The 20,263-nt window shown below is 40.8% G+C and overlaps 1 protein-coding gene and 1 pseudogene across 2 annotated transcripts in view; one reads left to right on the forward strand and one right to left on the reverse strand.

Moving 5' to 3' along the window:
• The first annotated feature begins 426 nt into the window (after window positions 1–426).
• LOC147445602 (uncharacterized) lies at window positions 427–12,566 on the forward strand (annotated as a pseudogene).
• Window positions 12,567–17,429: 4,863 nt separating this feature from the next.
• GTF2H2 (general transcription factor II H2) overlaps window positions 17,430–20,263 on the reverse strand; it is a 68,069-nt gene continuing 65,235 nt past the window's right edge. The window contains exons 2-6 of one of the 2 annotated variants that reach the window (XM_086525062.1): window positions 19,530–19,737; window positions 19,276–19,412; window positions 18,830–19,196; window positions 18,699–18,735; window positions 17,430–18,595 (exon numbers count right to left, since the gene is read on the reverse strand). In XM_086525062.1, coding sequence (XP_086381188.1) covers window positions 18,379–18,595; window positions 18,699–18,735; window positions 18,830–19,196; window positions 19,276–19,412; window positions 19,530–19,737 — 966 coding nt within the window. In that variant the 3' untranslated portion in view covers window positions 17,430–18,378. Of the gene's footprint in view, window positions 18,596–18,698; window positions 18,736–18,829; window positions 19,197–19,275; window positions 19,738–20,263 lie in introns of both variants that reach the window. The other variant, XM_086525061.1, reaches the window with a different exon arrangement.

Consider the following 20,263-nt stretch of genomic DNA (forward strand, 5'->3'; position numbering starts at 1 on the left):
GTCGTGAAGTGTGTTGGGCCTATGGAGCTCTTTGAGAAGCTTTGCCTTCATCAGATTGAGCAAGGGTTTCCAAATATGCCTCGCCATTTAGATTATGGTACTTATTTGAATCGAACGGCTAGTATGGAATTCATACAAACAATCAAGGACGTGCTTTGGAATGCTTTATGTGGAGAAATTCAAGCAAGTCCTTGGTACTCAATCATGGTAGATGATAGTACAGATAGGGGGAAAGAGGGTCATCTCATTGTTTATGTCAGTTATTTGAAAAATGGGGGTAAAGGTGAAAATCATGCTACATTTGTCAAGCTTATAAAAACTAAATGATGGTGGAGCAGAAGCTAAATATGATGCTCTTGTGAAATTGCTAAAGGAGATGGGGCTATCTATCCATAAACTTGTATCACTTGGAACGGGTGTTCAGTTATGGTGGGTCAAAGACGTGGACTCATTGCTAAAATGAGAGCAGATGTCTCCCATCTCCTCCTTGTGCATTGTCTCGCCCATCGTGAAAATCTTGCGGCAAGTCAAGTTGTTGACTCATTTCCAGAATTGTGCATTTGGACAAGCTTTGTATAAGTATCTACACTTGGCTTCATGCATCAGGAAGAAAGAGGATAGACGATTTCAAGCTTATTGAGGGAGCATTAAATTTGTTGGAGTTAGCCATGCTTTGTATCCACTCTGTGAGGTGGCTTTCATGTGGACATGTGATGGAACGCATGGTAAAAGTTATGCCGGCTTTGCTTTTGGAGTTTGGAAAAGAGAAGCCAAGCCTCTATGATGAGCTTGTCCTTTATGCAAACCAGTTTTACATACATTTATTAGCAGACGTATGTTCAGAGTTGAATTTTTTAAGTTGTCAATTTCAATCAAATCTTGTGGATATTGCTAACATATCAGGGTTTGTTGATGCGGCGTTACAAAACTTGAAGAAGAAATTCTTGAGAGACTCGGTTGATTGTGGAACAAAGTATTTGAAACAGTTTGTTTAGTAAACAAAAGGTGGCCAGATCACTTTTTTTAATGCAGGTGGAGATATGCATGTTCACGTGTTAAGGTTTGACAAAATTGAGGGAAGCAGCAGAGGTGGATCTTTTGAGGATTGCATGCATCTAGGTAAAGAATTAGTCATAAAAGTCGTGGAGAATTTGACTACAAGGATGCAAGAAGACACGCCAATCTTCGAGACTTGCAAGATTTTTAGCCCAAAGCACTACCCAAGTGAAGAGTTGTTGCTTGAAGCTTGTAGCAAGCAATGGTTGTCGCAAGTTCTTCGCCAATATGGAAGCTTGGTAGAGAGTGTAGAGAAGTGTATGGGAGAACTATACTTCAATCCTATAAAGCCAAGTTTGAAAAAAAGTGAAAAATGTTCCAGTTGTAAATAATCGCAATTATTTACTTTGGTTGCAAAATTTTGTTTTGACCATACAATTTTTTTTCTTGCATGATTTTATGCATCTTTGCTTGTTCAAAAATTGATTTGAAGCAATTTGGACCAGATTATCAGCATTTCAGTCTAAAAGGACATTCCAGAGAAAAATCTGACAACTCTGCTAACTTTGCACTCTACTCACTGAACAGGAGCAATGCAAGCCACGGAGAAGGCCAAGAAGAAGTTAAACCAAAAGGAGAAACTGCAAGAACTGCCTCCGTATCAATTGGACCCCGAGTCGGTCAAAGCTGCAAAAGCATCCTACCTTTCTAATGAACAATTGGAAGAACACCATACCATGGTCTTCAGTGGAAGGTTTAAGAGTGAAGAAGAGCATCCGGTAGAGTTGCAGCTCTTGCCTAAAGAGGTCTATGATGTAGCTGCAAAGCCGGAAACCAAAGAGGGTAACCGCAGGTTGGGACTCCGACACTTCTATGAACAAGAGCACTGTGAAGTAGACTTTCAGAAAGCTTACGAGCTTCTGTCCACCATCATGGAAGACGGAACTATCCAAATCTTAGACAACCAAGGAAACAAGGTCGAGGTTGTAATTACAAAGGAAATAGTGGCAGAGGCACTCAGATTGCCCACTGAAGGGATGACCATGAGGGCAAGAGATAGGAAAATAGCGGGCACATTTACAAAGGAAACAGCTGCAGCTACATTTGCCGATCTCATCCACAAGCAGGTGGAAGAGTCAGCCCGTCTGTACCATAACATTTCCATTTCTGGCGAAAAGGCCACCAAGGTACATGACACCAAATCACGCTATGGCCACCACTTTTACACAAGTTCCGAAATCAACCACCAGACAACCTGTGGACCATGCGCAATATGTGTTGACAACATTGAAGTCCACCAAGGAGGAGGATAAGATAACATACTTGGGCGCACCGGAAGTATTGGCCAGAGTAGCCTAGCATGCCATCGGCATGGCCGACAACCTACCGCATGTCTCGGATCAGAACACATGGATCTTGGTAGCTCAACCCTCTCAAAGATCTACAAGATCAGGTAAAAGATCATTTAAATCAGGTGATGAATCAGATGACAGCTCATCAGAGCAGCATAGAAGTGAAAGCTCTGACAACGAAGAAAAAAGAGCTAGGAGGGAAGAGATGAAGAGGAAAGTTGTGGCTGCCCACCAAGAGGAGCCAGTGCAAAAATAAGCAAGATTTGAAAGAGAAAAATAGGCGTATCAGCGTACTAGGCAAGCACAGGGAAAAGACTCGGAAAAGTAGGTACCCATCGGCTTGAAAGGACTTCGAATGAAACACCATTCAAGAAAAGAGGTCGAAGATCCCAAAGACTATTTAGAAAGGATATACCAAGAGGCCGAGGCCTTGAAGCTGAAAGAGGCAGAAGAAGCGGCAAAGAAAGCTGAGGAAGCAGCTACTCAAGAGCAACGCCAGGCATCTCTTCAACCCACCTCACCGCCACCACCGGAACAACAAGACCAGCCCATGCCTACTCCACTATCATCTCCACCAAGCCAAGAGACCAATGAAGAAGCGGAGACCGACAAGGAAAAAGATTCTGAATTCACCCACCAAACGGAAGCTACACAGCAAGCTAACCACACCGAACAACATGAAGACAAGGAAGTTGAACCAGAACCAGAGCAGACAGCCGAGGAAGCTCACAAGTCGACGGATGAAACGGAAAGAAGGAAGATACAGAAAAAGAGCAAACCACAACACATGAGGAAGAAACCGAGACTGAGAAGATAGAAAGGTCTGCAACCGTGAAAACGGAAAGGATTGAGACCACAACAGTAATTTCCACTCAACCAACAACTGTCGAGCTTTCAAAACCTCAGGATGGCCAAGGAAAAGCAACCATCTCTATAGAAACACCAGCAATAACAACACAGCAAGAAGCAACACAAGAGGCTGTCGGCACATCACTTGCAAGACAGGAGGAGTGGCAGTCCAATGATGAAGTCATTCTACAAGTAAACGAGTATGCAAGGCAGATGCAAATCATGACGGAGAACCTTCGCTCAGCAGCCTTTAACCGCAGTACTAAAGCCAAAGCATTAGAAATGGTCATCGATGCTCTTCAAGGCGAGCTCAACGACAGAATGGTTACAATCATTGATCTCCAAAGACAGGTACAAGAACTGAAAACAGAGGCAGAACATCATCAAATAGGACGAGACCAACAACAGAAGGAAATGGAGGAGCTTGGTGACCTCCTGACTAAGTTATATGATGCCTGCAAAGTGAAAGATGAGCAGCTGACAGAAGTGACAAATGAACTTCTTACCACCTCTCTATCAGCTCAGAAGATTCATGTACAATTAGATGTAGCAAACGCATCTCTGCAGCATTCTGAACAACGAGTTAATGATCAGGCCACTTTCTTGCGGCAATTAAGAGAAAATCCAGCCGTGGCCTCTATCAAGGGAACAAATGAAGTGTACAAGGCTCTTGAAAAGAAAAACAGAGATTTAGAACTAGAGTTGAAGCAGGAACAGTCACAACGCAGGGACCTGGCACTCATGCGGATCCAAAGAGAGGAGGATCTCCTTAAAGTTAATTGCAGAATTAAAAAGAATGAATCAACTCCTCAAAGAGGGAAAGCTAGATATACAGGAAGAGACAGGCACTTCAGAGCCGCCCCAAGTGGAAATTCCCTCGGTCTCATTTGCTGAATTCGAGACACAGTCTATCGACGAGCCGAGTGATGGAGAAGATTTTCAGGTCCAAATCACAGAGGAAGACAAAGTGCCAATGGTCCAGCTGTCAAAGGCTGAAGAAGATGCACTGAAGGAGAAGACCGCCTTAGAGGTAGATGAGCAGTGGAAGGCAGCTATGGATTGGGAGTTGAGAGTTTTACACTCAGTCAACGTCACTCTATTCACTCACAATCAAATCAATGCTCAATGGCACCAACAATCCCTGCCATACCCTCTTATCAAGGTAGAACTCTTACAGGTAAAGGAAAGATTATACAAGGATATTCAAGAAGATGGCGCAGATCAAGACCATCGAAGTGGAGGCTAAGCTGGCTGAACAAGAATCCAAGATATTTGATTCTGTTCACAAGAGCACCTGCGGCCACACAGAAAGATCCCACATTTTGTCCGATACCGCGAGTAAGGATGTGGAAAGCACACGAAGCACTGCAGAAGAAGAGGCCAACATGGCTAAATTTTCCTAGGCTGCCAGCTCCAGAGAGAGGCCAAGCAATAGAAGAATACATGGTGAAAACCCTAACGGACGCCATGACATTCTTCAAAAGTCTGTCAGATCTCTCTTGTGCCATGTTATATAAAATCTGTCAAATGCTACTCACATGCATACAAGTCTCAATGATCCTGAGCAGACAGGAGCCCCATGGCTCTCATTTTTGGAAAGAAACAAAGGCCTCTGCTATGATCTAAGTGGGCAACCCTCAAAAGAAGTTCTTTATGGATTTTATGCCCGATGCATGTTTCTGCCCTCGCACAATATGCTAGCTTTTGAGGAGGCATTTTACACTGGCTTCTTCACCTGGCAAACGAAGATATCTGCGCCAGTGATGATAAGCAACCTCACAGCAAGATTTGTGGATACTCGGCAGTGGAACTAAAAAATAGAGTCACCATGCAATTTTTGCAAGTGCGAGACAAAGAACGCAAAATCAGATACAAAAAGGCACTGGAAGCACTGAAGGACCGCCTCGTCCGCCGTCAACCCGAAGATTACTTTAGCCCATAAAGCTGTGTCAAGGGACAAAACAGGCGAGGAGAGGAGGAATGTTAGCAGCAAGCTAATGCGGACACCATTTTTCGGAGTTCTCCTTGTAAAACAATTATTATTTTTTTGGTAAATCGGGAATATTGTAACTCCTATTTTCTTGGTAAACTTTGTAATTAATGAGCTGGCGCTACAAGCTTCCAGATTGTATCAGCCATTCAATTCCCAGCTTTGGTAGAACTCCAGATTATTACTTTTGACCACCCAAAAACCTTGGCTAAGGTATAAAAGCCAATTTTTGTAAGTTTTTTATAAGTTTTGGATAAGAGATACACAGCGTGAGCTAACGGCGCTCACTCCTCTCCTTCTCGCACTTCCTACTCCCTCTCCAATTGTCACATTGCGAATGTGTTTGTTGCATTGCAACCGCAGGTAAGAGCTCTACGCATTGACATAAGCATTCACAGTATTTCGTAGCTTTTGGCGTCGCCGACCCGCGGCCTAATTTCATCATAACTAGGAATTTACACTTTTAATTCGAAAACTAAGCATAGGTGGGATATTGGGGCATCATTGCTAAGCATTTAGATGCATTCTGGGTCGAAAACGACTAGGTCAAAAATCCACTGCTGTTAATAATCGCGATTTTGGAACTTGACCTAAAGTGGAGTTTAAGACCATAGGCATGTGTGCTTAGGTCTTATAAACTTGTCCTAGAAGTTTTGTTACGTTTGGATGTCATTTGATGCTGTAACGAATGTAATTTGCTTGCCGATGAGTGATTGGCTTTTGGTGATTTCAGTCACTTGAGTGTAACTTGAGTTAGATGCGAGTTGTTAGTTGTTTTCCAAGAGATTGACAACCTCTTGTAGCCTCTATGCACTAGTCGAGTCAGCTTCATCCCATGGTTTAACAAATTAATCGTGATTCTCGCTAATACTGTAATAAGATAGAATGGTGAGGTTAGAAATGCGTCCCACACTCTCTCCAACAATTCTAGCTAGGGAGTGGGGAGGGAGCAACATATGTCCTCTTTTAGAAGCCATCTCTCTCTTTTTCACCACTCTTTTGTGTCACACTTCTCTCTATCTATCTCTCTAGTCTATATATGTCCCGTAGCCTAGTGTTCACCTAAACTTTTTAAAAAAACAATGGAATAAAGGAGATCATTGGAAATCTCCTAGTTTAAAGTGAAAATTCTAGGGCTTTTACCTGTTTTTACAATAAAATCCTCCAAATTTTAGCCAATTTCATCAAGGTGACCCCAAACTAGCCGTAAAATTTAGCCTTTTTTCCTCAAAGTGACCCTCCAAACTAGCCTGTGCATTCTCAAATTTTCTCCTTTAAAAATACTATAAAGATTGGATTTTTGTGAACAGTGGCCCATGAGGTTGAATAATAGGTCTTGAGTTTAACTCTTTTCGTTGGATAGATCTTTAAGGTCTCCTTGGATAGTTTCCTAGGATGTTAAAATTATCTTCTTCTCATTCTTCTTTGTCTTCTTCTTCTTCTTCTTATCTCTCTCTCTCTCTCTCTCTCTCTCTCTCTCTCTCTCTCTCTCTTCTTTTTTCCTCAAGGAGGTAACTTCAAAGTGAAGAAAAGACTTCACAAAAACGACGGGTTTTTGTGAAGAATCATCAAAGGTGTTCTTACAAGGAACGACAAGTGAAGCGCTCAAATTCCCGCAAGGCGAGGTTCGCATGCAACGCAAATCACGGAGCATACAAATCACAAAGATTTCAATTTCTCAAGATACAAGTTGTCATTTCTTTTTCTCTCTTTGCATTAGTGTATGTTTACCATGGCCAGTGAGGATATCCCACCTACACACACGTTTGATTTTGAGCACATAGATCAAAATCAGGGCACCACGGGTGCTGCTGACACTAATATGCATGATGATGATGATCTAGGAGATCATGGGCTTGTAGATATGGCTTCTTTCAAGACTTTGGAACATCACCAAAGCGTACTTGAAAGAAACCTCTCTGCACTCAATGAAAATATTACCAATCTTACAGAGTTACTTGGTGAAATTTATGAATTCAAAGACAACTCAAGGAGCCACAAGCGTACTTGAAAGAAAACCTCTTTGCACTCAATGCAAATGTTACCAATCTTATAGAGTTACTTGTGAAATTTATGAATTCACAGACAACTCAAGGAGCCACAAGTGGCACGGTTCAAGGAAACCAAGCTTGCACGACTCAAGGTGTCCAAGAGACAAGTGTTGCAGAAGATGCAGAAGGTAGCAATGCATTACTTAAGAATATCACCATTCCTAAGTTTCACGGGGAAGAGCGTGATCGCAACAAGGATGCGGTCAATACGTTCTTACACAAATGGAGTGATATTCATAGATTGAGACACTCCCCGGATATAAAGACGGTTGTGGAAACAAGTCTATCTCTTAAAGGCAAGGCCTATAAGTGGTGGATGACATTTCCAATAGATGCTCGTCCTCCGTCTTGGGCTGCATTTCAAGCTTCTTTCTCCAAAGATTTTTTGGACTCCAATGAAGAAGATAAGAATTGGTTAGCATGGGATGCATGCCGCATGTCTGGCCTCTCTCTCACACAGTACCTTTCAAAGTATCGGGAAATCATATTAAAACTAAAAGGTCTAGATGAATTCCAAAAGATACGGGGTTTTAATAGGGGTCTTGACAAAGACTATCGTCTTCATGTCAAGAACCGACATCCAAAAACTTTGGAAGAAGTCATTAGTCATGCACAAAGATATGATGATGACCAAGAGAGGAAAGGAAATGTTCCCTACTCTTAGAATACTTTTGCTAAGAGCAATGTAGCTAAGAGCCAATGGCGAGGTAGATCTCCCACACGTTCCAAGAGGAATAAGAGACAATCTACCTCTCCACACCCACAAAAGGCTAAGAAGCCTAAGCAATCACGAGATACTCTGCGTGGGTCTCTCAGCACTGCTGATTTTGAGCGTGTAAAGAAACACAATTTGTGTTTTAGATGTCTTTTGGACCAACATAACAAGAAAGATTGTCCTCTTTTGCAAGGCAAAGAAAAGGCCATGCACACGGTGCAACGCCTCACATTAGATTCATCTCCTAAATATTGTGCTATAGAGGTTCTTCATATGGAAGAAAAGCACAAGTGTTGTGTGTCTGCTTCAATGTGGCAGCCCACCTTTGGCCCCCATGATTTGATTCGCATGCATGGAACTATTAACGGACACCGTGTTTGTATATTAGTGGATGATGGTGCAACTCATATCTTCTTGAATTATAAGCTAGTCAAGAAATTGAAGCTTACACAGACTCCCTGCTCTCACAAGTATGTGGTGGAGCAGATGTCTGGGAATGATAAAGAAGTATGGGACACGGTAGTTCAAGGGGTTGAGCTTATTTTTCAAGATCATACGATGACCCTTGACTTTCAAGTTATGAACATGAACCGTGCTGATGTAGTTTTAGGACGGGAGTGGTTGCATGGTTTAAGAAACACATTGCACACTAGTTATGAACATGACTCCTTATCCTTTATGGCCAATGGTAAACATGTGCTTTTGCTTGGTGAGAAAATATACCATCTGCACCTCTTATATGTACAGCCGAGCTTTCTATTTTGCAGAAAGAAAATTTAATAGATGAAGTCTTTTTGTGTTACTACTTGTCTCCAAGTCTCGTGAATTATCAAGAGCGAAGTGCGGTGAATTCTAGTACTGGTATGCAAAGTGCAATGAATTCTACTGATAAACAAAGTGCTAACAAATCTAAGGACCAAAGTGCTCTCAATTTTAATTCTATAGAGCAATGTGCAACTGTTGTAAAACAAACATTACAGGAATTACAAGATTCTCCATCCCAGCATAACTCTAGTTTACTTTCTCCTTTTGCACGGCAAAAGTTGACTCACTTACTCACAGAGTAAAGTGATGTGTTCTCAAGTGATTTACCACCGGGTTTACCCCCTACACGTGATGTGCAACATGGCATAGATGTCTTGCCAGGCACTAAAAACCACATTATCGTATGAGTGCTAAAGAAGCCAAGGAGGTTGAGAGTCAGTTGGCTGACTACCTCGCTCGTGGTTTTATTAGACCTAACACTTCGCCTTGGACATCACCAATTCTATTGGTAAAAAAGAAAGATGGTACTATGCACATGTGCATAGACTATCGCGGATTAAATGCGATAACCATCAAGGAGAAGTATCCTCTGCCTCGAGTGGATGAGTTATTTGATCAACTCCACGGGACAAGATACTATACAAAGATAGATCTTCGTTCAGGATACCAGCAGGTACGTATCCTACTGCAAGATATCTCCAAAACTGCCTTTAGAACATGGTTCGGGCATTTTGAATTTTTGGTTATGCCTTTTGGTCTAACCAATGCTCCAGCTACATTTATGACACTCATGGATAGTGTCTTACGTCCCTATCTTGGAAAATTTGTTGTGGTTTTCCTTGATGATATTCTCATTTACAGTAAGACTAAAGATGAACACACACTTACAATTAGTGTTTGAACAGCTACGAGCTCACACGCTGTATGCTAAGCAAAGCAAGTGCGATTTCTTTAAAATAGAGATACATTACCTCGGTCATGTGATCTCTTATTCTAACATCAAGATGGACAATGACAAGGTCGCTTCCATTCTTCGATGAACACATCCCAACACGGTTGAGAAGCTTCAAATATTTTTAGGCATGGTTGGATTTTATCGACAGTATATCCGTGACTATGCCAAAATCAGTGTTTCTATGACGGATCAACTTAAAGCAAAAGGTAAGACCTTTTCTTGGGAAGAAGCCCAAGAACGCAGTTTCGAACAGCTCAAGGTAGCTATAGCCACTGCTCCCATCCTAGCAATCGTCGACCCACTTAAGCCGTTTGTGGTAGAGACTGATGCTAGTGATAAAGCCATTGGTGAGGTACTTCTCCAGGAGGGAAGACCTATAGCCTTTGAAAAGTGAAAAGTTAGATAGAGCTCAACATAATTATTCTGTTTATGAGAGAGAGCTCTATGCCATAATTCACGCTTTACGAAAGTGGTGACACTATTAATATGGTGCCGATTTTGAAGTAGTTTTTGACCATGAGAGTATCAAATGGTTTACTCCTCAAACAGACTTGAAGGGCCGTAAAGCTAGATGGACAAAAATCCTTCAAGATTATGATTGTAAACTACGATATCGCAAGGGGCGATATAATGTAGTAGCGGATGCACTAAGTCGAATGCCTCAAATTAATTTACTTGCTTTCACGGAACTAAAGAGTGGATTTTTGGAGTCATTACGTGGCAGGTGTGCACAAGATCAATCATATGCTAAAGTGTGGAGTGCAGTTTTAAAAAGGGATCCCTCACACTCACATGTCTCTGAACAGCCAGATCAACATGTCTCTACACGCGCAGATAGAAACTCCAACACATAGAGCTCCACCCCTACTCAGAAAGAGCTTAAGTGATGGAAGAATTTTTCCATTGATGATGGCTACTTACTCCACAAAGGTAGAGTATGTGTGCCAAAGGACTCAGACACTAGGTGCCAAATCTTATTTCAGTGTCACGATAGTCCAAGTGCTGGTTATCCAGGTATCCGTAAGACGTATGCCTTAGTTCGACGGTAATTTTATTGGTCGGGCTTACATCATGATTTTCAGGAGTACATACTAAATTGCCAATAGTGCCAAGTTAATAAAGCAGAGCACCTAAAGGTAGGTGGCCTTTTACATCCTTTAGAGATTCCACAAGGTAAGTGGGAGAGTATCTCTATGGATTTTGTAGTAGGACTACCTACTACAAATCGTGGCCATTATGGCATTTGGGTAATTGTAGACCATCTCACAAATATGGGTCGACTCATTCCCACTAAGACTACGGTTAAGACACCGAAATTAGCACGGCTATTTGTAGAGCATATATATAAACTCTACGGTCTTCCAGCTAGTATCATTAGTGACAGAGACCGAAAGTTTGATAATCACTTCTGGAGAGCTGTGTTCCAAAAGTTGGAAACTAAACTTAATCTAAGTACGATTGATCATCCAAAAACGGATGGTCAAACCGAAAGAGTTAATCAAGTGCTAGAGAATATGCTACGAGCATACGTTAGCAAGAAGCAAACCAATTGGGAAGACTACTTACCTATATTGAAATTTTCTTATAATAGTTCAAAGCATGTGACTACAGGGTTTAGTCCATTTATGCTTTTGTATGGATTTCAACCTAGATCACCCGTTACGGTGGGGTTGGCTAAGGAGAAGACACAACAAGCGAAGGATTTTCTCCAAGACCATTTAAACAACCTTCGAGTTTCTCAACAGAATGTTAAGCAAGCTCAAGATTGATATAAGAAGTACGCAGGTGAGCATCAACGTCTTACTACTTTCGAAGAAGAAGACAAGGTTTCCCTCAAAGTTTCGGAGCATTCAGAAAGTCTGAAGACGGGAAAAGTGGCTAAACTTTCACCACGCTTTTGTGGACCATTTACCATTCTCAAACGTATAGGTCAAGCGGCCTATAGGTTAGCTCTTCCAGAGCACTCACAAGTTCATCCTGTTTTTCATAATAGCCGTTTACGAAAACAGCTAGGGCAGAATGATAATGTCATTGACACAGGTGTGTTGGTTGACCTTATCGCACCGCCAAGCATTCCTCATGAGCCCGAAAAGATTTTGGATTCTCATGAGCTTCACACCAGACATCATGTCAGACGCAGATGTTGCAAAAATGGCTAGATAGACCTGAAGAAGGTTCTACATGGGAGAATGTCTCCACACTTAAGAAACATTTTCCTACGTTTGTTTTTTAGGACGAAAACGATTCTCCAAGGGAGGGGTAATGTAAGGACATGGGTCCTATGGGCAAGGCCACCGGCACAGTCGGATAGTGTGTATGCTAGGGGGAGGCTATAACATAGCACGGTTGGGTGGAGACTAGCACATGCATTACCACCGCCCTTTCACATTCAAATGTAGGATCTCTCAACCTGCACAGCTTCCGTGTAGCTGGAGACAGAGTCATTTTACAACCGGGAGCCAAGGAATTTTTGCAATTTCTTTTTCCTAGGTTTTGTATCACAATATGGTCTTCTATGCAACTGAGGAACCTCAACACCCTCGTAGCCAAAGTTTGTAACATAGTCAAAATTGAGCATTGTCAATCTAATTTTGTGTATTGCCAATCACAGTGTGTTGTCACAGATGTTGTCTATTGGACTTCATCTATTGCTGCATATGCAAAACAATGGCAAGGCCGGGAAACTTTAAGTTGTTTTAAGCAGACGCAAAGTGAGGGCATCTCTTCAAATGCAATCACTTACATTGGCACCACTCAAGATGCTTATACAGGCAAAAGACTTTGCGATGATATTGCTAGTCAGGCGTTGTTGAAAGAAAACATAGATGAAATCATCTATGCTTTCATCTTGAAGGCTTGTGGCATTATGCAAGCCACTAATATGGGCAAATAATTCAAGATCATATTGTTATTCAGGGGATGTTGAAAGGAAACATCATGCTTGGCTATGCCTTGGTCAACATGTATGCCAAATGTCATCTATGTTAGAAAGCATAAAAAGTGCTTGAGGAGCTGCATGTCCAAGATACCCTCTCTTGGAATGTTTTGATTGTGGGATATGCCCAACAAAGACAAGGCAAGGAAGCTGTGGTTTGTTTTCATATGATGCAAAGTGAGGGCATCTCTCTAGATGCATTGCCTATGCTTGGATCTTGAAGTCATGTGGCACTATACGCAAGACATTGATATGGGCAAAATAATTCACAATGATATTAGTAGCTAGGGGATGTTGAATAAAGATGTCGTGCTTGGCAATGCCTTGGTCGACATATATGCAAAATTCCGTGTACTTGAGAAAGCATAGAAAGTGCTTGAGGAGATACATGTCTTGCATGTTGTCTCTTGAACTTCATTGATTGCAGGATATGCAAAATAGCAGCAAGGCCAGGAAACTCTGAGTTGTTTTCAGTGGATGCAAAGCAAGGAAATATCTCTAAATGCAATCACTTAGGCTTGCATTTTGAAGGCGTATGGCACCACTTAAGACACTGATACATATAAAAAATTTCACAAAGATATTGATAGTCAGGGGGGATGATGAAAAAAATGGTGGTTGGCACTGCCTTGGTCGACATGTATGCCAAATGTGGTCTACTTTAGAAAGCACAAAAAGTGCTAAAGGAGCTGCTTGCCCGTGATGTTGTCTCTTGAAGTGCACTAATTGTCAGGGCTAGGTCCAAGAAGCTCTGGGCCGTTTTTAGGAAATGGGAACCAAGGGAATCTCTCCAATTGCAATCCTCTATGCATGCAACTTGAAGGTGTGTGGCACTATGCAAGACGCTCATCTGGGAAAAATAATTCACAATGATATTACTAGTTAGGGGTTGTTGGAAAAAAATGTAGTGCTTAGCATTGTCTGGTCAACATCTATGCAAAGTGTCAAACAGGGGTAGGGTGGCACATCTCTCCAAACGAAGCCACCTACACTTTCATTCGTGAAGGCATGTTGTACTTGTAAGATGATGATGTGCAAAAGAATTCAGAATGATATTGTTAATTAGGGGTTTTTGAGAAAAAAAATCATGCTTGGCAATGCCTTGGTCTAAATCAAAGCAAGTCAAGCCACCTATAATCTTACAATGGCATCTAAAATGAAAAACCTCTCCAATTTTTTTAAATTTGTGCTCTTTTGTATATGTCTTTCTCAATTTAAATTGTAGTCTTTATCTTTTTTATTTCATCTTCCTGACCGTATGCGGTTGAGAAGTCCTCTCATACTATAGCGCAAGAACCAACCACACTTGTGACTACAATGTTTTTTTTTTCGCATTAAGAATCCAAAATCCTATACTCAAAAGCATTCATTACAAAGTGATTATTTCTTACATGAATACTTTTTATGCTTTGTTATTTTGAGACACCTTGTTGAAAAGGCTCAATTGAAACAATTAAAAGGTTCGCATGAAAAGAAATAAGTCAAACTCTTAAACTTCATAGATTTGGGGGTTGATATGGACAATGCTTAGCAGAATAAGAAACAAAGGAAGACCTAGAGGGCATGCATACAAACCAAAATTAGATATATAGGTAACATATCTTTTTTTTTTTAATAGAGAATTCCTAATAGCAAGGTGGAGACTACTCTAGCGGAACTTTTGTGCATAGCAAAGGGTGTATTTCATGAAAAATATATCGATATTGTGAAGAAGGAACAACAGACACTGGATGAAGTAGAGGCAAAAGTAGAGAAAGTCACATAATTCAAATGAATTGAGATAATAGGCAAGATATGCATAGGAATTCAAGGAAGATGAGTTGGAAGGGCTCAATTAATATCTACAATATGTCACGCAATGTTAAGCATGTTCACTTCAATGAAAGTACAAATTCTATCCCAAGAAGTCATTACTAAAGGACACATTGGGAAATTTTGAGGAGCCATTGATTGCACTTGTGGATCATGGTTCTAAGATATACCTTACATCAAAGAGTTTGTTTTCGAAGGAAAGATGGCCAATTGACAAAGACTATAGGGTTCAAAAGAGCTAAGATAAACGTCTTCAAATAGAAACAAAGCAAAAATGAAAGCTTTTACTACATAATAATGCCATAAAACATATCAAAAGAACTTACAAGTTAGTCTACTTATTGGAAGATAGATTGGTCATTCACTTCGAGTTGGTTCATTATGCATATATACATGTTGAACAAGAACTTTGTTGACACTTCTTTTGTAGTCTAAACACTTCTCCTTTCCATAAAGCCAAAAACTAATTTGAGCTTTTTCTCTTTCTTTTTCTTGATTGAAGTAATATCCAAGAGCTTTTTGTTACTCCAAGTGGTATGCATTCCCTGTCAAGGGTGTTTGAAACAATAACAAATTCAGTACTTTCTTGTGGCTTTCTTGATTTTTCCAAAAAAGCAATGAAGAATGAAGATGATAGAGAAGTGATTTGTAGCATTTGAAACAAAGAGTGAAGAATAAGATTAAGCTCGAACGGAAAGAAAAATATAGAGATTATGCATAACACCTCATAAATTGTTTATTTATTCCTCTTGTATTTCCTTATTATGACTGCTACTTTAAACAATAAGAATCTAAGAAAGCTTTTCACATCAAAACTCTACAAATTTATAATCATGAGATTTTCTTCTATAAGGTATCTTTAGTATTATTTCTTTCTACAAGTAGATGCTTTATGTAACTAAAATAACATGCATATTTTTCTTCATAAAATCTACATAAACAATGCCTATCATGCGTGCCCATACCTTTCAGTTATGTTTTTTCCACATGGAATAAAAGAGATTGTTGCACTTGTTTCAGAAGGAGCTTTGTCTTGAAAATAAGTACAAATACTCTTCAGTGCACCACTGGTTTTGAACTCTATCTTTTTTAGTATGCTACATCTTTAACCAGACTTAAAGTCAATAATTTTTAGAATAATGTGTACAAGCCATAAGAAAATGCCCTCGTAGATAAACAAAGCATATACTTTTGATTCATAAAACTCAATCGCTCATATCACAACTAACAAGTTGTTTGCTAGAAACATATTCATCAATTAAAAAATACATCACAATATATCAATCTTTGAAAACTCTTTGTATCAGATATGAAAATATTGCTCAAATACTATTGAGCATCCATTTGATAAAACAACGGTGTATCATTTGCAAACTTGTGACTACAATATCAACCATATGGTCATGTTTTCTTGAGAAAGTGCTTGAACTTAAGAAAGGAGGTGAAAATGTTTTGGATTGCTACAAGTTAACATCTGATCTTTTCATATGTATGTGCGCATGCCCATGTGAATGTTCAAGTGTTATTTTCAGGAGGGTGGGAGATCTCACTCGATTAGTGGGACTGGGAGGTACTTAAGGTTTCCTTTGACTTCATGCAATTAAACTAAATGCTATCGATCTTGAAACCTTTTGTCTTTATTCAACAGTCCTCTACAACGTTTTCCTACATTCACCACTCTTCTTGGGTGAGGCATATCTGATATGTGCATAATGCACCACACCACACTTGTACCCTTCCCAACAAATGTGTTTTTCATTTAATTGAAGAGCATTTGCATAATTATTCGACTATAATAGGCAATTATTCGACACAATGTGCAAATAACTTCCAATAAAAAAAGGTTTGCAAGTAGTGCTCTTGCAAGATCCAAGAGTGCGCGGATGGCAATTGCTAATAATTGCTTTAAAGAAAGGAGGGAGATCTTAGACCCTAACATCCTATTGAAAATGCCTTTTGAGCTTAAAGAACAACTCCTTAGTGAAGTTGTACTTTGATATACGAGTACACAAATGGACATAATGACCCATACATTTAATAAGCTTTTTGAACCTGAGAACTCTTATATACACTTGAGAAACCAGTCATTTAGTCACCCGGGCACATCTAACAAAGGACAGCTATTCGAATGGTAGCAATACTAATAGGATTCCTATACACTTCAATAGCAAACTCTTTTTACACAAAACTAGGTAACTCTCAAGACTTGGTTGGCATCACTCACTAACCACTTGCAGTTTCTTACAAGAAATCCCAAAGCCTTTCAAAGACACTACAAGGACCAAGTTACATCACACAAATGGTCTGACAATCATGAAAAGACTTTCTACGTCCTTTGATGAGCATCGTTCTCACTTCATTGGAGAGCTGCTCAGGTGAGGCTAGGCGCCAATCGGTCTTTGGAGTGGACATAAGCATTAAACCACTTGTTAGTAATGCAAACAGTTTACTAATTAACCATTTAGTAATTTATTATTCCAACCAAGTACAACAAATAAGTCGAGCATTAGAGTCGAGTCCGTTAGATTGCTCCAAAATGTGGGCAAGGACTTAGCTTGCAAATACACAAACACATGTGACAAATTGGCTTAAAAACAGAACATTGAATAGCTACATAGGTAACAACAGAGCTGATATTGTGGAACCGCCCAATATCTCATTGGAAGATCTCTAACCATTTACCCTTCTACAATTATTGGCCATTGACTGCAAAATTTAGACCACCTGTTACATGGCTGGATTGAGAGGAGACTAAACTAACTTATCACTTAACTAAGCTTCAATTCAGTCCTTCCCTCCTTAACTCTTCAATAAAATAGTTGAAGTGCTTTCAATAGCCCTAGCTAGGTACAATTGGGGGCAGGGGACCAGCTCAAAGTTCAAGGTTTCATGTCTACTTACTTTCATGTTCAATAAAGAAATACACAAAAATGCAATTCATTCACCCTTTGGCTATATATCAGTCCCGAAGCCATATAATAGCATTTCAATTAAGAAGTAAAACCGACATGCACAATTTCCTTGTTTCTATCAATAAAAAGCTTGTGATAGTTTGTAGAATCATTCGATAATTATATATTAGAACTACAGTGACTCATGCAAAGAGAGATCACAGCGTCTTGTCACGCCCATTCTTTCACACACGGGCCAAAAAATTGGCATGAGCTTCAATGAAAATTTACACCCTTTCAAAAGTTTTTGAGACATCACAACAGTAAAGGGCACATACCAGCGCTTGATTCTGATGTCAATCCATGTGCATGCACATAACCAAAAATTGGAAAGCCTTTGCTTTGTCATTGTGGCACCAAGGGTGTAACATAGGCATCTTACGACTCATGTGAGCTCTCTAAGAGGAGCTCTCTACATAGGAGCACTACCTAGAACTGTCCACCCAACCATAGGAGTCCCATGCATAAATAAACTAGGCATTGTCCATTCACACTTGTCGGGACATGACCACACTTATGTGCCGGGGTACGCACCCTGTGTCCGTCCTCAAACCCCGTTTGGACTCCACCCCTAAACTCTGCATACGCAATGTGCTCTAGGCACCTATCCGTGCATGTCGTACATGCTCCAATGGTCCCAATGATATAGATGACTTGACAAAGGTCATCCCAAAAAATCAAAAAGTGGTGCACAAGGATGTATGTACAGCAGATTAACATGGCCCACTCTCATTTAGATGTACTGCAAACTACTGCAAGGTTGAAGCTTGAGAAAAGTTCAAAACTCGAAGTGCCGACAATGCAAGAACCAGACAACTGTTGCCACATGCGCATGCTGCATGTAATCATTACAAGGTCCGGAAGCAATTGCCAAACATGACTAAAAGCAAACCCCTCGATAAGATCAAAACCTCAAGGGTTAGGCTTACTTCACCATGGGAAGCATCAGGGCAAATAGATTTGCTACATAGTCTTGCAAACCCACCATTGCAAATGAGGCCCATGAATCAGAAAAGGTGAAGACAATACACAAACGTATAACCTTGTACCGGCACTTCATCCTCAGAGCTGACAGCCTCCACCCATATCAACACAGGCCAAAGTTTTTGCCAGCATCTTTCTGCATGAGCTCGTGAATGCAACCACATTAGTGGTGCAGCAGCTCGGTAAAAATCAAGCACCATACCTACCAGCTGCCCTTCAGAATCTGAAGTTTCTTCATTGCTGGACAAATGATCCATAATCAGGGATGCTTTCACACCCAGGACAGTTATGCAGACTTTCGTGGATATAAACATCACAATCAAAACAAAAATGTTGCTTGCACCTGGGGCAAACCACTCGCACACCCGTCACCTTGCTTCCTGCAGACCAAAACAAGCAAGCTGATTAAACAACCAACGCTTACTTTCTCTTCACTCTACTTGGGGGAAGACTAACATTAAACACTGAACAGACCTCCAACGGGAAGGTCTTGCTGGCATCCAAAGCAGCTCTTTGGGAGCCTAGATGGTGCAACAGTTGGCACGACTTCCTCAAATGATGCAACAGGAAATAGATGGTGATATGACCTTGCCAAATGGGGAGATGACACCAGTGTCAACTCACAAATATTGCATTCTGTTGGCAATTCACAAACTCGAGCCCTGCATTGTGGGCATGTGTAGCAACTGCCAATTTTGACCTCTTTATGACATGCACACAGAGCAACAGCTTCTTCTGAGCTTCTCTCAGGAAAACCCATTCGAACAAGGCTTGCAATGGCAGACTCTGCAAGCGCTGGCGGCGGAGGGGCATGCTCCAATATGAGCTCCTTCAAGTGATTCTGACCCGCATTATCATATTCAATTAACAACTGCATTGACATGCATAGTCTCAATTAATGATACTGCATAAATATATACCTCATTCAGCGCCACCGAATATATGCCTCCTGTTCGTTCACAGAGAAGTTTGCAAATGTAGATTTCAGCAGATAAGCCCACCAAAGAGCATCTTATCTTTGCCATTTTGCAATGTGCAAGCGTGTCCATAATGTCCCCTGGGTCACAGGTGCTCAAAGCAGAGTAAACAATGAGTACCTCCCTGTAGCCATAAGAGGGGATCTGGGTGAGGACTCCCCTTGCAAGGTCCAAAGCATTTTGAAGAGAGGAGTCACCTCCGCACTCCATGTTGTTGCGTAATGCCTTGATGTGTGCTTCAGGGCTCCCACTCAGCTCAGTTAGCCTTTGCGCCAAACCATTGCGAATAATTATTAAACCTAAGTGGCTTAATGGGTTTTGATCAAAAAACTCCCGAATGAAAGACTCTACTGCATTTGCAACTACAGCAATATTGTTGGGGCGGAAATCCATCTCAGCTGCTGCCTAGGCAAAAGCACACATAGCAAATGGGCACAAATAGAAGGCGGAAAATATTATCACAGCACTAACCAAACGTGCAGGCAAGTAAAGAAACTACTATAGGTGTGCCAAATGATGAGCTATTGTTATCAGAGATATAAGGGGTACAAAATGCTCGACCCATCTGCTGTTGCACCTTTTACCTTACACGAACAAAAAAAAACAGACAATTAATACTGCCTGACCATTTTATACAATGGACCATCCAAAGCCCTAAGAAAGCTAAATCTCATCTAATTTGCCCCGCTCGACTTTGTCCACAACAACGAATTATCACAAGTCACATCAAAACTCAAAGCGTATTACGCTTGCACCATCCACGTGTGTCTGGTAGATTTCAACTCCATGAGAGAGGAGAGACGGGAGGAGGGGGGACTCAAGCAGAGAGAGAGAGAGAGAGAGAGAGAGAGAGAGAGAGAGAGCAAAACCTTTGCAAAGTGCTCGCGCAGCAATATGTTCCAATCGTGTTTTCGGCAAAAAAAAATCAAGC

This window comes from Adiantum capillus-veneris, chromosome 12 (genome assembly GCF_014529385.1).
Source record: "Adiantum capillus-veneris isolate H3 chromosome 12, ASM1452938v2, whole genome shotgun sequence".
Classification (NCBI taxonomy): Eukaryota; Viridiplantae; Streptophyta; class Polypodiopsida; order Polypodiales; family Pteridaceae; genus Adiantum; species Adiantum capillus-veneris.